The sequence below is a fragment of the Equus quagga genome, chromosome 11 (genome assembly GCF_021613505.1).
Source record: "Equus quagga isolate Etosha38 chromosome 11, UCLA_HA_Equagga_1.0, whole genome shotgun sequence".
Lineage (NCBI taxonomy): Eukaryota > Metazoa > Chordata > Mammalia > Perissodactyla > Equidae > Equus > Equus quagga.
In genome coordinates this window covers 95,247,881-95,268,501 of record NC_060277.1, presented here as the reverse complement: position 1 = coordinate 95,268,501, position 20,621 = coordinate 95,247,881, and the positions used below count along the sequence as shown (strand labels likewise).

General features: G+C 45.4%; 1 protein-coding gene across 1 annotated transcript; it reads left to right on the top strand.

Moving 5' to 3' along the window:
* Positions 1-19,163: 19,163 nt before the first annotated feature.
* LOC124247661 (keratin-associated protein 17-1) lies at positions 19,164-19,954 on the top strand. Its single transcript, XM_046677174.1, has one exon. The coding sequence runs from the start codon at positions 19,223-19,225 to the stop codon at positions 19,538-19,540; it is 318 nt and encodes a 105-aa protein (XP_046533130.1). The 5' UTR covers positions 19,164-19,222; the 3' UTR covers positions 19,541-19,954.
* The last annotated feature ends 667 nt before the right edge of the window (positions 19,955-20,621 follow it).

Sequence of the window (20,621 nt, the reverse complement as noted above, 5' to 3'; positions counted from 1 at the left end):
ACACGTACCGGGGCCTGCTGGAGAGCGAGGACTGCAAGTGAGTATGACATTAGTAATATTTCCCTTGGGGGGGCGTATGAAGTTTCCGTGGGGATGAAAAGTCTTGATAGAAATAAATTTATAATTTCAAGCTTTTCTTGGAGGCACTCTGAGGAAAAACGATGTTCTTACAGCAAGTGTGTTTAGTATCTTCCTATCTCTTCATCTCATTTTACCCTAACTTGCCCCAATGGTTTTCTATCTCCAGGCTCCCCTGCAACCCATGTGCCACAACCAATGCATGTGACACATCCATTGGGTCCTGTGTCTCTAATCCTTGTGTCCCACGTACTCGGTGTGGGCCTTGCAACACTTTTGTGCGCTAGAGGTCCCAGTGCCAGGAGGAAGAGAAGGGCTCCAAAGTCGCATCTCAGCCCTACGACATCCGAACGTCTCCTACAGTGACCACACTTTGGCCAAAGGAAGAAACTTCTACCAGCACCAGCTTCTAAGTGTCATCTCTATCCCCACTGAATTCCCTGGCTTGATCCTCTAGTACAACAGACTGCAAAGTCTCCTTAAGGACTCAGTCTGTCTTCCGAGTCACACAGAGAAATCTACAACAGGATCACGTAATATTTATTATCACAATGACACATTTGCATACCATGCTATGCTTTAACAAATGCTTATCTAAATGTGATGTACATATAATTATATTAAGTGCTGATGCACGTGCTATGAAGCAGAACATAATTGGGAAAAATCTTCCCGTGTCACTGTTTTGGTCTTTGGAGATGCAGTAAAGATCCCTTGTTAACCTCCTAATAAACTCTTATTCTAGCACAAAAGTGATAATTGTCCTTTTCATTCATTAATTTCAAAATTGGTTGTCTTGTATACATAAAAATTAACCAGGAGGCCAGCTTGGTGCCACAGTGGTTAAGTTCACACGTTCTGCTTCGGCAGCCTGGGGTTCACTGATTTGGATCCTGGGTGCGGACCTACACACTGCTTGTCAGGCCATGCTGTGGCAGGTGTCCCACATATAAAGTAGAGAAAGATGGGCACGGATGTTAGCTCAGGGCCAGTCTTCCTCAGCAAAAAGGAGGAGGATGGGTGGCAGATGTTAGCTCAGGGCTAATCTTCCTCAAAAAAAAATTAACCAACGTTCTTCCATCAGATGAAGGAGTCATTCACCCCAACATATGGTCCGTGACTTCCCTTAGAGAAAAGTCTCCAGCAGACATTGTCATCCTATTGACGTGGTTTTCATTTTGGGAACAAGCTGGGGGGAAAGGGAGTGGCAAATGCGCACAAGAGTATCTGCAAACATTTTCTGTCAATCTCTTCAGAGGGAGTACGTGAGAGACTCACAGAAATGGGACAACACCAGGAGGACATAAATCTGGAGAGAAGAAATGAATCATGTGCCCCTTGGCAACATGAAAATATTGAAACAGAGAAAGAACTGGGAAAAATATACTCAGCCAACAAGGATCTTCCTCCAAATCAACCTTTGCATATTGGAGAGTTTTTTCTCATAGCCACCAAAATCAGGTAATGACTGTTTCGGTGCCTAAAAAGCTCATAATAATTATTAAAATATGCAGAAATATATTTTACTTAGAGTCAGACTTTCAAGTCAACGTCTTACAAATCATCAAACTAAAATGTTAAAAAAAGAGATATTTTCAATCACATTGCTCTTGCCAAAATGTTATTAACGTTGCTATTTTCTTTCATATTATTTAATCGTGGTATTTTGGGAGGGCAAATGTTTATGCCCATTTAATAACAAAAACAAGTGTAATTTAAAAAGTTTCATCACATATTACTTATCCCTTTAAAAATTTTTATTAGTATAGTGTACATTTTATGATATGCATATTATCTTATAGTTGTAATATAATATACATATTATAAAATGCATAAAAATAAGTAAACATATTGCAGGTGCCTGCTCAAAACTCTTCCGATAGGGTTCTAAGAAGAAATACTGTGAAACCCAGCAGATTGGTGAACCCTGTGCCTCCATCACCTGTGCTTTCTCTGGACTGGGATATGTCATTTCAACCTGACATGAAGTTGTGGGTAGAAATTCTTTGGAATGCCACACCTATGTTAAAGAGTTGAAAGTATGAGTTTTGTTTTGGTCGAAAGATCCTTCCTTTTCACCATGAGGGAATAGCATGAGATTTACACACATAAAATTTTTTTGACATATAAATTCACCCAAGACATCCGCAGTGTGTGAAACTGTCTGTCCGAAGCACTGAGTGGGTGCCGTGGGCCTCTCTTTCAAGCTTGTTCTGGGCCATCAAGATGGAGCAAGTGCCTGCAAGTCACCCCATTGGAGCCCTGGATTCACAGAGACTCTGTGCCCAGCTCACTCTGTGTCTCCCTCCTCCCTCTAACTCACTCATCTCCCTGCAGCGGCTGCCTGGGTCCTGGACAAATGGCCTGTCCAGGGTGGTAGGAGTGGCAGCGGAGACTCCATGCTCCATGGGGTCTGAGAGACAAGGAGGGGCTTGGACTTCACGCAGGTTTAGCCCCACCCACTGGCGGAGGAGCTACAACTCACATGACTCTCATGGCCTCCAGTTCCTCCTCTTCTTTGTGAAAAGGAGAAAAAATAATGGTTTTTAGTATAGGCTATACTCAGATCTGACTCTACTCTTTACCAGCTCTGACCCTTGGGCATGTACCTTTCCTTCTTTGGGCTTCATGCCTCCTCACAGTGTTCTGAGATGCAATTCAGAAAATGTGACCTCTGAGAGTAAGCGCAAACCCATCTTGCTATATGGAGGCAAGTGTTCTTCTTCAGTGCATGCGACTGTGTTGATTTGGACTACTGATCCAGTGCCCTTGAAGAACGTGACTCTGGAACCAGAGTTTTGGGTTGGATCCCAGCTCTGCTATTTAATAGTAGTGTGACCTTGCAAATAACATTAACACCACTGTCACTGAAGTCATCAGTTCCTAGCACCAGGCCTTCTCAGAAACAGTGCTCTCATAGCAAGGAAGCAAGGGCTTCAGAACCTGGGACCCACCTCCTAACCTGCTTTGTCTTCCATGTGAAATAAGCAACACTGGCTGGGCAACGGGTCTCACCCCGTAGGTGACGGCGTGACGTGTAGTAGAAGAATTCTGGGTTGTTTGGGAGGTGGAACTTTTGGGTCTTGACTTTGGATACTTGTTAACTTCCCTCACTTTCACACTCTTCCTTTGAAGGAGCACCCAGCCAACCGGCTTCACGGGGTTGTTGTGATGGTCACTGTGGATGGAGGTACTTTGTAAATGGCACAGCGCTGTACAGGCATAGACCATAGTATTATTGTCACTGACCCTGTGACCTTGAATACTAACTCCTGGGCTCTGAGAGGCTAATTTTGAGGTTGTCTATTCCAAATAAAACATTCTACTCAGCCTCCTACAACGTCTTTTTGTTTCTGCCTTTCACCGAGGTAAACCAGATACCCATTTTCTCTTGGAGAAAGCTCTCCTGGAGCTTTCCTGAAAGGCTCTCCTGGAGCTTGGAGCTCTCCTCAAAGGCCCTGGGGTAGTGCAGGAGCAACATTCTCTTCTGGAAAGGTGATGAATCTTTTCCGTTATTCCACGTACCCCTCTTCCCAGCTTGCCCATGGAATTCCAGGCCCCAAAGCAGCATGGAGATGACATGAGAGGGGACCCATAGGGAGTGGAATGTGACAGGAAGCCTTGGGGTGAGCAATGAAAGGAGTATTGTCTGTGGGAAATGTGGGGCGATGGGGAAAGGGATGTGAGCCTGCCCGCCTGGGCTGCCCCTTTCTCCTCCTGGTTGCATGTTTTAACTTCTTGTTTCTCACAGGCACCTGCAAAGGCTCCTTTTTGAGGGGAGCTTTATGTGGGTGGCTCTGAGAAGGAGACAAAATGTGGCCTGGTGAATCACTCGCAGAAAGAATTACGGAGGCCCAAGGAAGGACCTAGAGCAGAAGCATCTTGAAAACACCCAGGACATACGTATGGGCAAGAAGACGTGGAAGATCTGTCCTGTGGGAATTGTTGCTCGCTTTGGGAACATAGCTACTAAACCCCAGAAATCCGGCTCCTTCATCATCTCGGGAATATAATCGGAATTCCTCTCATGAGCTTTCTTTTCCTCACCCAGGTCCTTGACTATTTCTAGACGGCCATATTAGTGGTTTTGGGTGCACCGGAGGTGAGGCCACTGTGTGAGGTCCTTGAACACAAAGCACTGTTTGACAAGCGACATCCAATCCTAACATCTTCCTCAGCCCACTGTCTGCTCCTCACCTCCCCATATTTCAGGGGCTGATCCCATGGCCATGCCTGTGAAGGGTTGGTGGCCCTCGATCACCAGATTATGGAAGAGGAGCCTGCTCTGAGATCGGCGTGGTCTGGCTCAAGAGTGCATGCTCCCAGCCTTGACCTCAGCCTGTGGGTCACGTGTCTCTGAGAGCCCAGGGAACCGCTGCTATATTTGGGCATTTGTACTTCCTTACATCGCATCCACTACCATATTTGGCCTTGTTCTATGTACTAGATGTGGACAAGTATCACTATCTCCATTTAAAGAAAGCTTGATTGAGGTATAATTGACATGCAGTAAACCACACATGTTTAAAGCATGCAGTTTGATAAGTTTGGACATGTGTATACACCTGTGCACCATTCCCACATGAACATATCCACCATCCCTCAAAGTCTCCTCCTGTCCTTTATAATCCCACCTTTCCCTGCGCTGGCCCCTTCTGCATTTTATGAAAGAGCAAGCCGAGTTTTCTGGGCAGCTGGAGCAAGAATACAGATGGCCTGACTCTTCCCTTCTTTGCCCACAGCTTTGGCTCATTAGAAGGCCCCAAAGTGGCAGAGGGAAGCAAGGGCCAATGACAGCGGCTTGGGGCTCCGAATCCTTGATAAAAGAGAAGCCAACATCTATTTAATACCTACTCTGTGCTTTAAGCCTGGGAGGGTAGGAATTACGACCATTCCACAGATGGGAAAACTGAGAGCAGATGAGTTAAAGACAGTTGGCAAGAACCTGTGGGTCAGGGATGGAGCCAGGTTGTCAGCCTCCCACCCGCGATAACTGGCTCTTCTCCTCTGGCCCATATGGAGCTTGGTTTTGATGGCTTAACACCCAAAGCCTTCCAGCTCTTTGACATTCTCCCTCCGGTCACAGGGGGGCTGATGTCGTGGTTTCACTGGACCGGCACTTGCCCGTCCCACCAGGCCAGGCCTCCCAGATACATGCATTCAAAGTCCCCTGGAACCGGAGTCTTCCTCCCCTCGGGCTGGAATGCCAGATAACACCTTGGAGATGGAGGGGAGACTTTGGGATTTGGGGATGGATGGAGTGGCGAAGAGGCTTCTTCGAGGCCAGGAAGCTATGTGCCTGTGGCTGGCCCAGAAGGTGATTTTCCTTTCGAATCCCTGGTGTAGCCAGGGAAGAGGCAGCAAGGCCTGCTTCTGCTTCTCCTTCCTGGCCCTCCTCTCTTCCCTTTACCTTGAAACGCTCCAAAGAGGATGCTAGATAATGGTGGTTTTCAGAAACAATTTTTAAAAAAGCAACAGGATTCTTTTTCCAAATGAAAGTTTAAAGGCAACACAGTACATAAAAGAGCAATGTTTTACTGGTGTATCTTTAATTTTAAGATATATTTATAATACTTACTTTGAAATTCAGTCAATGGGAGCAATGAGGTTGTTTGGCTTCATTTGTTTGCTTAACGAATAGTATTAAGCACTTACTCTGGGCCAGGCCTTGTTCTCAGCACCAGGGATGTCTCCAGGGAGAAGACAAACAAGATCAGGCTCCCCTGGAGTTCACAGGCAGGAAAGAAGAAGGATCGAGTCAATAAGTAAACATGCACAGCAAGAAGAGGATTTTAGATAGCGGTGAACATTAAGAAGAAGAGACAGCAGGATGGTTGATATGGGTCTGAGCAATAGTGGTTGCCATGGTCAGGGCTGGTCTCTCTAGGAGGTAACACTGGAACTGAGACCTGGAAAATAAGAAGAAACAGATCGGAGGGAAAGAGCATTCTAGACACAGGGACCAGCAGGTCAAGGGAGAGAATGAGGCTGGTGCCTCCGAAGGAGGAAGGAAGGCCAGGGAGGGAGTGATGGAGTGACCGATGAGCTGGGAAGAGTGGCCAGGGAATGTGGGGGTCTCCCAGCTTTGAGGAGGATCTGACTTTATTTTAAGGGAAGAGGGAAGCCTTATGAAAGTTAAAAGGATGGATTTGATTGGCACCTTTACTAAAAGGAGCACTTTGGCAGCAAGTGGGAAAGAGATGTGCTGAGCACTAACATTTGAAGTGGGTGGGTAGTCCATGACAGTGACAGTCAAAGGCTTTGTTCTGTTTTGTTTTGGTTCAAAGAGTCATTGATATCTAACAACTGCTCACACGCCTCTCAAAAACAGGAAAGTCAGACAAGAAGTGCCAGAAGTTACGAGAATTGCTAAAGCCATAAGGAGAAAAGATCATGATGTGGCCTGTCCCTTGTTATTATGAAACTCACAGTGCTGACACCTTGATGGGGGTGTGTGCCAGGCGGGTGGGCCCGGCCCGGCCAGGCTCTTATCTGAGCCCACGGCAGGTGTGCGGGGTAGTTCTCTTTCACGCTTGCTTTTCACATGTGGGGACAAGCTCGGGCCTGAAATATAAAGACCAGGGAAGATTACTGCCTTCCCGGTCAAAGACAGACTTATAAGAAATTAAACCATGCTCAGCAGCTGCAAAATGTTGGCGTCTACATGAGATGACTTCGTGTGGCAGCACAAATGAAGGTGGTGGTGGCCCTGAGGAGCTAAAGCTTGGAGTGTGACACATTGGAGTGTGTGTGTTTAAAGTTTAAAAAATGGTAAAAGATGAAAAGAAAAAGAATGTAAACCAAGCCCCAGAAAAATCTTGGGTTTGGAAAGGGTTGCTTTAGTTTTCAATCTGAATTGTAACCTTTATCTGAATCTCAGCCCTCAGTGTGTTACCTGGTCTGAGCTTCAGTTTCTTAATCTGTAAAATGGGGAGAATAATGACCACCTCATAGTTCTTACAAAGGCAGAATGAGATTAGTTGGTAAAGGTACTTAACTCAACACGTAGTGAATGCTCAGTAAACACAGTTTCTCTTCACGTCCTCAGGAACCCTGAGGACATTATACCCCGGTGCTCTGGCCCCCTTTCCTGTTGATCAGGACAGGGCATCCACAGCCTCAAGAGTCAAAGCTTTTGCTCACTCAAGGCCTTCGGCACACAAGGCCTTCGGAACTCGGTTTTGAGTTCCCGCAAGTTCAGGGCTTCAGACGAAAGGCTGGATGGGGGCAAGAGGCTGAGGAATCTGTGCCCGAGGGCTGAGAATCAGAGATAAATGAATTCAGCAGTGCGTGTGCGGGGGTGCACATGCCTATGTGCATGTGTGTGTGTGTGTGTGCTGTGTTAGGAGGAAGATGGACAGTTAAAAATATTAAGCTAGGGGCTAGCCCTGTGGCCGAGTGGTTAAGTTCGCGCGCTCCGCTGCAGGCGGCCCAGTGTTTCGTTGGTTCGAATCCTGGGCGCGGACACGGCACTGCTCATCAAACCACGCTGAGGCAGCGTCCCACATGCCACAACTAGAAGGACCCACAACGAAGAACATACAACTATGTACCGGGGGGCTTTGGGGAGAAAAAGGAAAAAAATAAAATCTTTAAAAAGAAATATTAAGCTAATGGCATTTTCACTGACTGTAGCAATCAGAATTTTCCGACGGGAAGGTCGAAGTAAAGCGTAGTTCTGGTAGTGTCAAAGTCACGGTAATTTTAGTCACTTACGGGAACTGGTTTGCACTCAGGTCTATTTTCTACACAGGAAAGCAACAATTATCACTGAAGACCTGGATCAAACTGAATGTATTTGTATTTCATTTTAACAATAATTTCATACCTGCACATGCTGACTCGTGGTAGGTTGTTTGTGGAGCCTGGCTGGCTGCTGACCACAGGGAAAAGTGTGCAGGAATGTTGATTATCAGTGACCTGGACACTGGGGAACAGAGCTGTGTGTGGTGCGCCATTGCACAACCAGGCGGGGAAGGGGGGTCTCCTCGGTAAATGCACGCTCAGGCTGTGTGTAGTGACACATAAGTACACACCAACACAGACAGAGCAAGTCCCTCTGAGGAGGGTATGCTGTGAGGGCAGGGCAGAGGGCGTGGATGGGCGGGTTTCAAGTCTGTTCTTGATCAGTTCTCAATTGGGTCGGTTCTCCAAGGCAGCATATCTTGAACCGAAATGCAGAAACACAGGGGGGCTAATGGCAGGCCAGGTGGGGAAGTGTCCAGAATCTTGCAGCTGAGATATGGTGAGGTCTGTGCTAGCAGGACTTGCTTCCAGAGTTCGACATTTGGATGTCAAGGATTTTAGAAAAGGATGTCTGCCTTATTGCTGTGTGTTTAACTGAGGGTTCCTGCTGTAAGGTTGGTACCAAAAGAAAGAAAGAAAATGAGAAAGAAAGGAAGAGGGGGGGAGGGGGAAAGAAAAAGAAAGAAAGAGAGAGAAAGGTCAGGCAACCTGACCCTGTCTATTACAACTGTCTTAGACCCTCTCAGAGTGCATTATCACTTGGTCTTTGGGGCCCTGTTTCTGCCACTACCTTCATCTCCCAATTCTAGTCCCATGTTTGCCCCTTAGATTTAACGGCAGATCCAACCTTTCTGGTCTGACCTTTGGTGTCTCCCGAACACCATTTGCCCCCATTCTCCAGCTCCTCCTGCCCTTGTCCTCCCCAGCCAGGTCTATGGCAACCCACGCGTGCCCTTGGTGAATTAGAGAAAGGTTCCCTTTCTGGGAGGACACACTTGGCAGGTGCCTGGTCTGGCAAGCAGTACATAAGCTGGTCTTCAGCTTCTCTGCAGCCCCGCAGCTGGGTGCTCTTGGGCCTGGCACGATTCTGCGCCTGCATATGGCAACCTTGAGACAAGCATGAAGCCTGTCCAAAGCCGGGGCCCTGGACTCCATCCAGGCCATTGTCTCTGCTAGATTGACCCTCAGGTCAGAAGAATTTTCACATTTCTTAATTGATCCTTGTGCTGCCTTTTATGGCAGACGTATAGGAGGCACAGGATAGGTCTTCAAACAATAATAATCTATTTGTCTGAAATTAATAACCTATTTAGGGCACATGAAAAAATGAAGCACAGAAAGGTTGCTTGAATAGTGTCACACAGCAGGAAACATTTTTTACTTATGAGGAGGAGATGCACTTGGGTGACTACGAGAACAGGAAACATGTAGGCACATGACGGTCTCTTTCTAATGAGAAGAGAGTAATTCCCCCTTCTCTTAACCTTGGCGCTGTGTTCTTGGAAGGCAGTCTGTGATGCCTACATTGACAACCATGACACTTACAGGATTAGACACAAAACTTCATTGTGAAAGAATTTTGGTGACAAGAACAGGAGTGCGGAGCACAACGTTTGGCTTGAGCCCAATATTAAATAGAAATTAAGTAAAGAACTAAAGTGGTGGGACCACACAAAGGTTGAATTCACGCCAAGAGCTTTTGCAGTTCTATGTTATCTTTAATGCTGTGTTTACTTGATTTTTTAACACACATAGAGCAAATATGAAAAAATATTAACAGCCGCTAATCCTGAGTACAGAAGCACAGGTTTGAACATATATTTTCTCTGTTCTTTCTTCTGTTTTGTTTCAATGCCTAGTTGCTTTTTTTTTTCAGAAATATTTTATTGCTAACAAAACAAAACAGAACACAAAAGAATTGGGTGGAAAAGCAAGCTAATCTCTTGATTTCAGCCGGTTGTGGCTGCGGTAATTCTGGGAATTAGACCCTGGAGTCTTAAGGCGTTGCTGTTTGCCTGATGGAAACTGTGGCGCTTGGAATTGGCTGAGTAACCAGGGGGTACACACTCTTGTGTTTGGGCCTGACATCCATAGCCGCAGCCACAAAGTGATGGCAAATGACATTTGTCCAGATCCTTGCAATAAGGTAACTGTGTAAAGATATTTGTGGTTTTCATACTTATTCTGATAAGAGAAAGGAGGACAAGTGACTCAAAAGCCACTTTATAAAAAATCTGTTTTGTTACAAGAAGTCTGGGGTCCTCCCGGAAGCACTGGATGAGGTTTACACAAAATGAATGTTTCCCTCTCTGGGATGGACTGGGAAGTGTCGTGTCCAAAGACAAATCCAGAAACACTCTCAACCAGGGCAGCATCAGTCAAGCAAGCGTGTGGTTACCAAGGGTGACTGCATGTGGGCGTGGAAGTTTCTCTAAGGTATCTGTCTGGTGGACTCATGGTCTTAGGAAACATTCCTGCTCAGAAGGGAGTTTTCTTTTTCAAATACAAATCCTTATTATTATTTTTTATTATTAAGAATATTTTCCAGGGCATCCTTCTTTGTCAGAAATTTTACAAGAGAAGTAGACAGAAAAATGGGGATTGTGGAGGGTGATGATTAATTTTATGTGTCAACTTGACTTGGTTAAAGGGATGCCCAGGTAGCTGGTAAACATTCTTTCTGGGTGTGTCTGTGAGGATGTTTCTGGAAGAGATGACCATTTGAATCAGTAGGCTGAGTAAAGAAGATCTATTGCCCTCACCAATGTGGGGGTGGGGTGATGGGGTGAGAGGGTGGGTGGGGGTTGCATCATCCAATTTGAGGGCCTGAATAGACAAAAAGGCAGAGGAAGGGTTGCTCCTTTTGCTTGAGTTGGGACATCCATCCTCTCCTGTCCTGGGACATCGGCTCTGCTATTTCTCAGGCCTTCAGCCACAAAGTGAATTGCACCAGATGGTGGATGGCAGATCCTGGGGCTTCTTAGTCTCCATAATCAAATGAGCCAATTCCTATAGAAAATCTCCTCTTATATATACATTTACAAATACCCTATTGGTTTTGTTTCTCTGGAGAACCTTGACTAATTCAGAGAGGGAGAGTTCCAACATGGCAGGTAATGGAGTTTGTGGTGGCATGTGTGTCCCAAACAAAAAATACAGGCCTGGGAATAGGAGACTGGAGAATGGAGATGAGCGTGCATTCAACATGGACCATCTTTCCTGGTCCTCACACTTCCACGACTTCAATTAACCCAGAGATATTGAATTAAATTTGCCTTCAGGGTCAACTGAGAGGGCTTCTCTCCTTCTCCCTTCAACTCCCTTCTAATAATTCCCCTAGTTTCTTGCTTATGGGAAATTAGAGAAAGAGAGAGAGAGAAAGAGAGGGAAAAGAATTGGGAGAGAGAGCAAGAAGAGAGTAGGAAATAGTACGAGCATGCAATGTGTGTGTGGTTCGGTCAAAGGGTTATTAGCAACACGAGGAAATGACTGATACCACATACCTCTTGATTTTGGGTTTTGTCGTGGGGGGAAGGAGAGGGAAGAGGAAGACAGGAATGACTGCAGGCCATTAGCATCCCACAGGTTCGGGAAATGACTACCTGGGAGAAGACAGAGACTGCATGAAAAGAGGACTGTGCAACAATGTCTCTTATCCCACGCTCTTCTTACAATAGGACTTTGCCAGTCCTCTGTTTGACATAGGCCCTCCTCTCAAACCTGGGCGAATATGTGACTGCAGAGGAAATCCTGTGACTTCTGAGGGTAGTTCATAAAAGGCAAAGCAGCTTCTGCCTGGTCCTCCTGGGCTGCCTGGAACCCAGACACTGGGCCATGATGAAGCCCAAGTGGCCTTCAAGTAACCCCCGCCTTCAAGTCTTTCCTGATGATGCACCAGACATCACAGAGCAGAGCCAAGCCATCCTGCTGTGACTTTTCAGAACTCCTGACCCAGAGAACCCAAGAGCACAATAAAATGTTTGTTGATTTATATCACTCTATTTGGGGTTTGTCATGCAGCAGTAGGGACCGGAACAAGGACTTTCTCTGGGGCCTCTGGTTTCTCCTCACCTTCAGTGGGGACCAAAAGAAAGCATCACAGAGTTACATCTTGACTTCCCGGCATCCGTAAAATTCTAAGGGGATCTAAACAGGGCTGACTTGCTTTTATCAGTTATATTTCCAAAGCTCACACCTGTAGATATTTTCTAGCTTGTTTTTCATTGCTTTAAAGTTAGCAACATACTTTATTACACTCTGTATTTGATAATTCAAGTATCAGAATTGTGGTCTGTCTATGCTCTGTTGTTGCTACTGGTTCTCACTCATGGTGCCTTGTCTCCTCGTGTGATTGGTTACGTATAATGGTGAGTTGTTCATTGGGTCAGTCAGGGCAGGCTAAGTTAGTTACTGCAGTAGCAAATAACTCCCCAATTTGCCAGATCTCATCGGGACAAGAGTTTCTTTCTTTCTCACGGTCTATGTCCAATATAAGCCATTAAGAGGATCTGCTCATCACACTTCCTCAAGAACCCAGGCTGAAAGTAGCTCCAACTGTAGATACAGTTCCACAAATCTGCTTTGGAGGGTGAAGAAAAAGTGGCAAACTGTGCAGTGGCTCATGAAGCTTTGGTCTGGAAGTGACGTGTGACACACTCGCTCCCATTCACAGGTTATCAGCCACAGTTAGTCACTTGGTCATGCCTAACTTCAAAGGAGTTAGAGAAGTGCATTCCTGCCATGTTTCTCAATGGCAGAGAGACAGAAATGCTGGGTGGATAGCATGAATGATTACCACACTCATTTTCCTCGGAATATTATTTGTGGGACTTTGTTGAGGTAGGATGATGGTGTGTTCCTCCAGAAAGGATTTGCATTTCTTTCTGCCTGTGCACGGGACACTACCAGTCAGAGGCCTCTCAAATTCCTGGTCTGAGTTTTGTGGCTCATCCAGGTAATGCGCAAGACAACTTTCCTCACAGTGCCCTGGTGGTAGGAGTGGGTGGGCTGAGTGTATGTCTGGTTCACCATTACACCAAGGCTGTGGCCCTTTGGGGTCCCAGCTTTATGGAGGGGAGGATCCCCTGGATGAGTCTCTACCTTAGGTGGGTCCTGGGCTTTATCTTCTGTTTCCAGCTCCCCGAGAGGTCGTGAAAACTGCACTTTAAGTTTGCCAAGTTCAGCAAATGCCCTTGAGGGAGAAGCGGATTCAGTGCTCAGTTCGCCTCTCAGAGTACCTGCCCTCACTTAGCTCTTTGATAATTACTTGGCAATTCATACTATCTTGTCAGCTCTTTGATGCTTTTAAGAAGATTCAAACTTAAAAAAAAAAATACAGCGTATTTAGTTGTTTTTGTGATGCGGGTTAATTCAAATAACCCAGCCTGCCACGCCATCTGACACAGAGCCTCTGGAGCTGTACTGTCCAATATAGAAGTCCCTGACCACATGTGACTGTTTTGATATAAATCTATTAACATTAAATAAAATTAAAAATCCAGTTTCTCCATTATATTAGCCACATTTCAAGTGCTCAATGGCCATGTATGTCCAGTGGAGTCCATACTGAAGAGAGCAGATATAGAACATTTCTATTATCACAGAATGTCCTATTGGACGGCATTGCTTCCGGACCCGAGACTGAGGGAAGCATAATTGACAACAAAGAAAGGTGAGTGAGCAATGGCGGCAGAGACTCCACTCCCTTCTAGTTGACTGCATTGGATTATAGGGGGTCATCTCACATTCATTTGTGATTTTACTTATTCATTTCTTTAACAAATATTTATTGAGTGCCCACCATACAGTAGCCACTGGATGTAAGTCAGTGAATAAAACAGCCATAGTCTCTGTGGCTGTGAGACTTCCAACTCACTTGAAGATACTCTCACTCTAAAACTTACCTTAAGACAAAGGGGCAGTTTTCTATGGTTCCCTCCAGAAAGCCTGACCTAGAGGAAGGGGGATGGGCTTCAGAAACAGACAGATCTGGGTTCAAATCCAAGCTCTGCATCTTCTAATGAAAGCAATTGCTCTCTGTGAGCCTCAGCTTCCTCATGTAGGAAATACAGATAATAATACTTATTATGTATAGTTATCTAGAGTATTAACCAAGAAAACACATATAAAGTGCCTAGTGCAGTGCCCAGCACGTGGGAGGGGCTGATAATGTGCCTCGTTTGCCAAGAGATGGTTAATTGGACCATTAAATCAGTGCCATGTAAATACAATAAGCTTCTCACATCAAATCAACTTTTTGAGTTCCTTCTGGTGAAGACAGCATCAGAGCCTCTCTTACGATCATTTGTATAAGAAATATGAGCAGCTGTATGTGTAATGTCACTTGACAAACACTAGAGGCCGACAGAACAGATGCCATGCCTAGGTTTTCAATGACTCCTGCCGTACCTCCCTAACCTGTTCTTGTGGTAACGCTGAGCACTCATTTAACAGGCATTCAAGTTCCCCAATTAGGAGAACCAGGGCATTTTTGTAAAGCAGTATCTGCCACACATCAAAATGAATTCCTGATGGATAACAGCATTAACTGTAAAATACACAACTATAAAAACTAAAAGAAAATAAAGCTAAAAGTTGTCTCATTTGGGAGTGGCGAAGAAGTTTCAGTCATAAAAGCAGCAAAAAGGAAAACACAGGTAGTTCTGTCTATATAAAAAGGAAATTCTATGCATAAAAATACCATAGACATAATTCATAGGAAATGATACCCTGGGACAAATTTTGCAACGTGTGAGTGACAGAAAGGGAAGTTAATATACTTGGCATAAAATAAGCTCTTATAAATAAATTAAGAAAGATGAGTAGCTTTAAGTACAAATAAATGTTACAATGAGATTTCATGAGTGGACTATAATCATGACAAATCTCTTGACAAAGAGATTCAAAAAATAATAACTAGTATTGGTGAAGCACTGTGAAATAGGTGCCGATCAGGATAATGTTTCTGGAGGATGATTTTTCAATATTTATTAATAGCCTTAAGATTGTTAACATGCTGAAGATTCAGTAATTCCATTTCTAGGAATTTAGGGAGATAAGAAAGATGTATAAAGATTCACTTTTTCTTTTTTTTTTTTGGTGAGGAAGATTTGCCCTGAGCTAACATCTGTTGCCAGTGTTCCTCTTTTTGCTTGAGGAAGACTAGCCCTGAGCTAACATCCATGCCAGTCTTCCTCTATTTTGCATCTGGGTTGCCATCTCAGCGTGGCCGATGAGTGATGTATGTCCTTGCTAGGGATTCGAACCCTTGAACCCTCAAACCCAGGTTGCTGAAGCGGAGTGCGTGAACTCAACCACCACGCCACGGGGCCGGCCCCAAGATTCACATTTAAGGAAGTTCATCTCATGTTTTGCTTTTAATATTGGAAAATTGGAAACAATTTGGATATCCAGCAATAGGGCAGGTTTACATCAACTTGAAAATATAAATTCTCAAATTTTAAGAATATTTAATAATCAACATATTCATGAGCATTTTCTCAGGTTAAGCACAATATTCAGTATACAAATCAATTTTCACGGTATGATTTTGATTTTGTAAAAGTATGTGTCAGGATGAAACCTTGAAGTATTCACTGGCCTTATCTTTCTTCCGCAATTTCTTACACTGCTGCTCTTTCCTCACCACTTGGGCATCAGTGGGGTCTTTCTATATTCACTGCCCCCAGGGTGGGGTTATTATCGTAGAAAAGCAGAGAGAATGATTCAAGTCAATGCTTAGCTTACCCAACTCAAAATAGACCTTTGTGGAAGAGGAGAGTGTCCAGACAGAGAAGACCCTGGTGCCTCCTGGATGGGGTGAGGGAAGGACACAGAATTCATGGTGAGCAAGAAGAACTCGGATATCTCAGCTGGTGCCATCGGAGGGAGGATGGTGGCCAAGAATAAGAGAGGACCACGTACGTTTCAGCAGATGCCCACCATGAACCAGTTACCACCCTCTTTAATGCTATGATACTGTTCGAGCCCCCTAAAAGTCAGATACCGTCTCCAGAAGAAGCATGGGGAGGGAGAAATTCTGAATGATTTCTGAGTTTGTACAGACTGACTTTTCTCATCCCATAAGCTGGAATGAAGGTTTGAAATAGGTTTAAGCAGTTTTAGAGGAAAAAGTTACATATTTTTAACATGTCTTGGAACATGGACTTAGAAATTCATACCTATATATATATATACATATATATACACTTACATGTGTAGCTATCTACATTCATATCAATATGTATATGCAAATCCTTAGAAAAAACACTAAAAGGGAAACTAAAATATCAGCAATTAATATCTTTGTTGTGGGGTTACGGGCTATGGATGATTTTTATTTTCTTGTCTTTAATTTTTTGTATTTTTCAGAAATTCCACAGTAAGCAGGTATGAAATTTATAATGTAAATATTATTATTATTATTTAAATACAGCATCAATCGCTAATGGCAGCCTAGGAAAAATACTTATAACTCATAATACAGACAAAGCTTTTATTTTTTATTTCATAAAGGATCCCTATCAATCAAAGGACCAACAATGCACTAGAAAAATGGACAATAGATATGAAATGATAATTCACAGAAGAGGGAAGATAAATAGCATTTAAGCTAAATATTTCTTCATTTCCTGCACAATAACAGAAATGCAAATTAAAGCTCTTCCGAGATCCCATCTTTCTCCTATCAGATTGGCGAGGTCGCAGACTTCGATCACGTTGTGTTGGTGAAGTATAAAGGGACAGGTCCTCTCACACATTGCTGACGGGAGTGTAGATGGGTGAAGGGTGATTTGGCAACATCTGTCAAAATTACAGATGCCAAAGCTCACTGATTCAGCAGTTTCTCTTGACCCGGAGTTTGTAGGAGGGATATACAGATATGTGCAAAAGGATGTAAGGAAACAGCTATATAATAGCAAAATATTTTCAAAATTAAAGTTTCAAATAGAGTAAAATAGAAATAAAAATTAAAGTTTCAAATATTAGAAACAAATATCTTTCAGTAGAGAATTGGTTAAATAAATTATTGATATAGAATGCTATGAAGAACTTCTTTATCTACTGAAATGGAACCATCTCTAGGGGACGTTGTTAAGAGGAAGAAAACAGTTAAGAACAGTGTGTGCATTATGCTACCATTAGTGTAATGAACAAAACCATATCGGTATCTGTACATCTATACATCTGTCTATCACTTTACTTTCTTGTTTATAAATAACATAATAGCTAACGTTTATCATACAATATGTGGCCAATCACTATTCTAAGTGCTTCACACAAATATATAATAACTCATTTAATCTTGACAACCGCCCTATGACGTTGACACTACTATTATCGTCTTTTCCGTTTTCTAGGTGAGGAAATTCAGGCACTGAGGGGACGGTGGGGGAGAGACAAGAGAGCTGCCTGGCGGGACACAGGAGGAGGGGGAGACTTTCCAGTGCATGCCCTTTTGCATCTTTCCCCCGTGAATGCATCACCTATTATTAGAAAAGAATGAAGAGGCGTGCTCGTAGTCAACATCACTGTATTGTACTTACCCAGAGGTGTCCATCTGTGGACATGGGGTGGTGGAAGGAACTCTGCACCAGGAGACAGCACATCTGGGTTATGGGTCCAATCTATCATTAATGTGTCCTCTGGGGGCCTCGGTATCATCTTCTGTAGAAAAAAAGTGCTTGGGGGTGACGGTCGTGGCGGTGTTAAATTACGTCAGTGTTTCCTAACCTAGTTGATAACTGGAGTCGTCTGGGGAACTTTAAAATATGCTAGCTTCTCAAGCTCCCACGAGCACATATTCTGATTTAACAGGACTGGGGTGTAGGTTGGGAACTGGTATTTTTCAAAAGCCCCCACCCTAGGCAATTCTGATGTAAAATCTGGTTTAGAAACCCTGGACCGCATGATCTTTTGGGATTCCTGCCAGTCCTAAAATTCCATACCTCGTGAGGTCCTGAGCATCGTATCAGATGCAAGTAACATGTCCTACCCGCCTCCGTTTCCCTCCCCCTCATCCTCAGTCCTTCTAACTCATCTTATTGCTGCCTTACCTCCAGGCCCCTCTACAAAGGTGAGGGAAATATGAAGGAGGGGCAGTGTCCTTTAACCCAGATCTCCAGCCCACTGCCACCTTCCATCCCCACCTCCCACTCCACCCCACTTTCTCTGGGTGCTGCCTTCCAGAGGGCCGAACCTGTAGGCTCCAGAGCTGCCATGATCATTCCAAGAGGATGACAAGGTACCAAGGGCTCAAGTGGAGATGGATTTTGACCCATGTCAGAATTTACATTGCATTACATTATGTTACATTACAGAATCCTCTACAGATTCCAGTCTTCTTTCAGAGGCATTTTATTCCCTGGCATGATACTCTGGGTATTTTGTACGTTAATCCCTCATACTGCCAGATGGTCTATAAAGTTGGAGCTCTTAAAAAAGTGCACAACATTCCCATTTTAATGCCATGTTTTGGATATTCAATGATCTTCTTCCTTCCTTCTCTTTTCTTCCTCCTTTCCTTCTTCTCTTCCTTCCTTCCTTCCTTCCTCACTTTTCTCCTCCTCCTCCTCCACCTCCTCCTTCTTCTGCTGAGAAAAGCCCTGGGGCCGGGCTGTTGCAGGCTCTGACCACCACTCTTCCAGCCCTTTTAGAGAGAAGTGTGAGTGTTCAGTTCACCTTGCAGCCCAGGGAGAACGTGGCTCCCAGCCTCTTGCAGTTTTATAATGAGTCTCTCTCCATCTTACAGAGCAGTTATTACTCCTGACTGATGCTCACTGCCCAAGCCCAAACAAACGTGCGGCACACTCCACATTCCACACACAGACACAAATATTTGCTCTGCTCACAGGGGCTGGGATAAGGATGCCCTTCATACCTGGGAGGAGCCACATGATCAAGCCTCCGACAGCAGCCTCTGCCTGTGGCAGAGGGCACAGGGCATCCATCTATGCCATTCTGGTTTTCCAGGTCTAGCATCCATGACAAAGGGGTCTGCTGCCAACTTGCCACCAGAGACATGGAAGAAGAGCACCCATTCCAGGGCCAGAGTCTGGGGCCGGCTTCCCCTTCCTCTCTCCAACCTGGGCTAATGACGGCTGGCTCGTGTTTGGCCATGATGACAGGTCTTTTGGAAGACATATTTTTACCCTCTGGACAAACAGCAGTTGGGACGAGTGGGGCTTTTTTATGAGTTGAGGTGCTCAGGGCTGGAAAATAAACAGGCGGCTAATGAGCTGTTCCTATGAAACCTGGCATAAATATCAACAAAGAAAACATCCTGCCCCTCGTGCCAACACCTTCTGGGAGGGGATATAAATGCTGCTGTTGGCTGGCCACCGCCAGACTTGGGGACCTCTGGCCGCGTTCCTGACCTGCAGCCTGACTGGCCGGGACCATGGGGTGCTGCCCAGGCGAGTGCTTCGGCTGCTGCCCTCAAGAACAAGACTGCTGTGAAGTGTGCTGCTGCCAGCCCGCCTGCTGTGGCTGCTGCGGGTCCTGCTGCGGGTCCTGTTGCGGCTGCGGCGGCTCGGGCTGCGGCGGCTCGGGCTGCGGGAACGGCTGCTGTGGATCTTCCTGCTGCGGCTCGGGCTCCGGCTGCGGCTCGGGCTGCGGGGGCTGCTGCGGGAGCTGCTGCGGCTCCGGTTGCTGCGGCTCCTCTGGGTGCTGCGGCCCTGTTTGCTGCCAGCCCACACCTGTCTGCGACACGAAATGAAGTCCTTTCCCCCCTCCACTGAGGCAGTCCGGGTGAAAGCCTCCGTCTGCTCCAGGTGGAGACCACTTGTCTCCAGCACCTTCCACGCCCCCAAGACAGTGTCCAGCCTCGGGTGTTATTTGTAGAGGAGGCCTTGTTCTCCAGTGTCTGCCCTGGTGTGTCGAGGCACTGAGAACAAGAACCATGCTGGTGAGGAATTAGAACTGAGTCTCAGCCAAAGTGATCCCAGCAGCTCAAAGGGTGAATCCCCGTGACTTTATTTTCATGAAGCTGGATGTCTGGTCACTATAAGGCATCCTCTTATTCAAGATGTCTTTGGGACTGAGCCCTCCCCTCCAGCTGTCTGCTGCTTTTGAGATGCAAAATTCCTCTTTATTCACTTCCTAATAAATTCAAGCATGCTGCCTAACCAAATTAGTTCTCCGGCCTCTTCCTTCAGCTCCCTCTTGGGCACTGGGCCAGGAACACTTACTCTGGCATCTACAATAGGGCTTTGGAAATGTGATTTGTGGATCACGTGCATCAGAATCACCTGGGGGCTGGTTAAAGTGGAGATTCTGGAGCCCTCCCTGAGACACGCAGAATCGGAATCCACACAGGTGTGGCCTGGCAACCTGTGCCTTCAAGAAGCTCAGGTAATTCTTATGCACTGAAGTTTGAAGACCATAGATGTGGACCAAATCTTCCACGTGCTGCCATGAGATTCACCTGGAGAGGCTTTTAAAAATCCAGATCCCTGGGCTTGGCTGCTGGAGATTTTACCCATTAGCTCTGGAGTGGGGCCCTGGGACCTGCATTTTTGAAAGCTCTCGGGTTAATGCTGATGCTGGCCAAGTCTAACCTTTAGCGAGGGGCGTGGCTTCCTTCTGCATTCTCCTAGGACGGTCCTGCAGGAGGGCTTCAGGTTGGAGGAGAACTTTCTGGCAAAGCCCAGGGGAAGAGGCTTTGATAAAACAAGCTTGGTTCTGAATGGAAGGGATTCCTGTTTCAAAACTTGGAGAACACACAGCTTCTAAGAAGGTTCTGGGAAATTCGGTTCCTTCCTCCAGCCTCATGCTTCGGCGAAGTCTCCTGTTTCTGG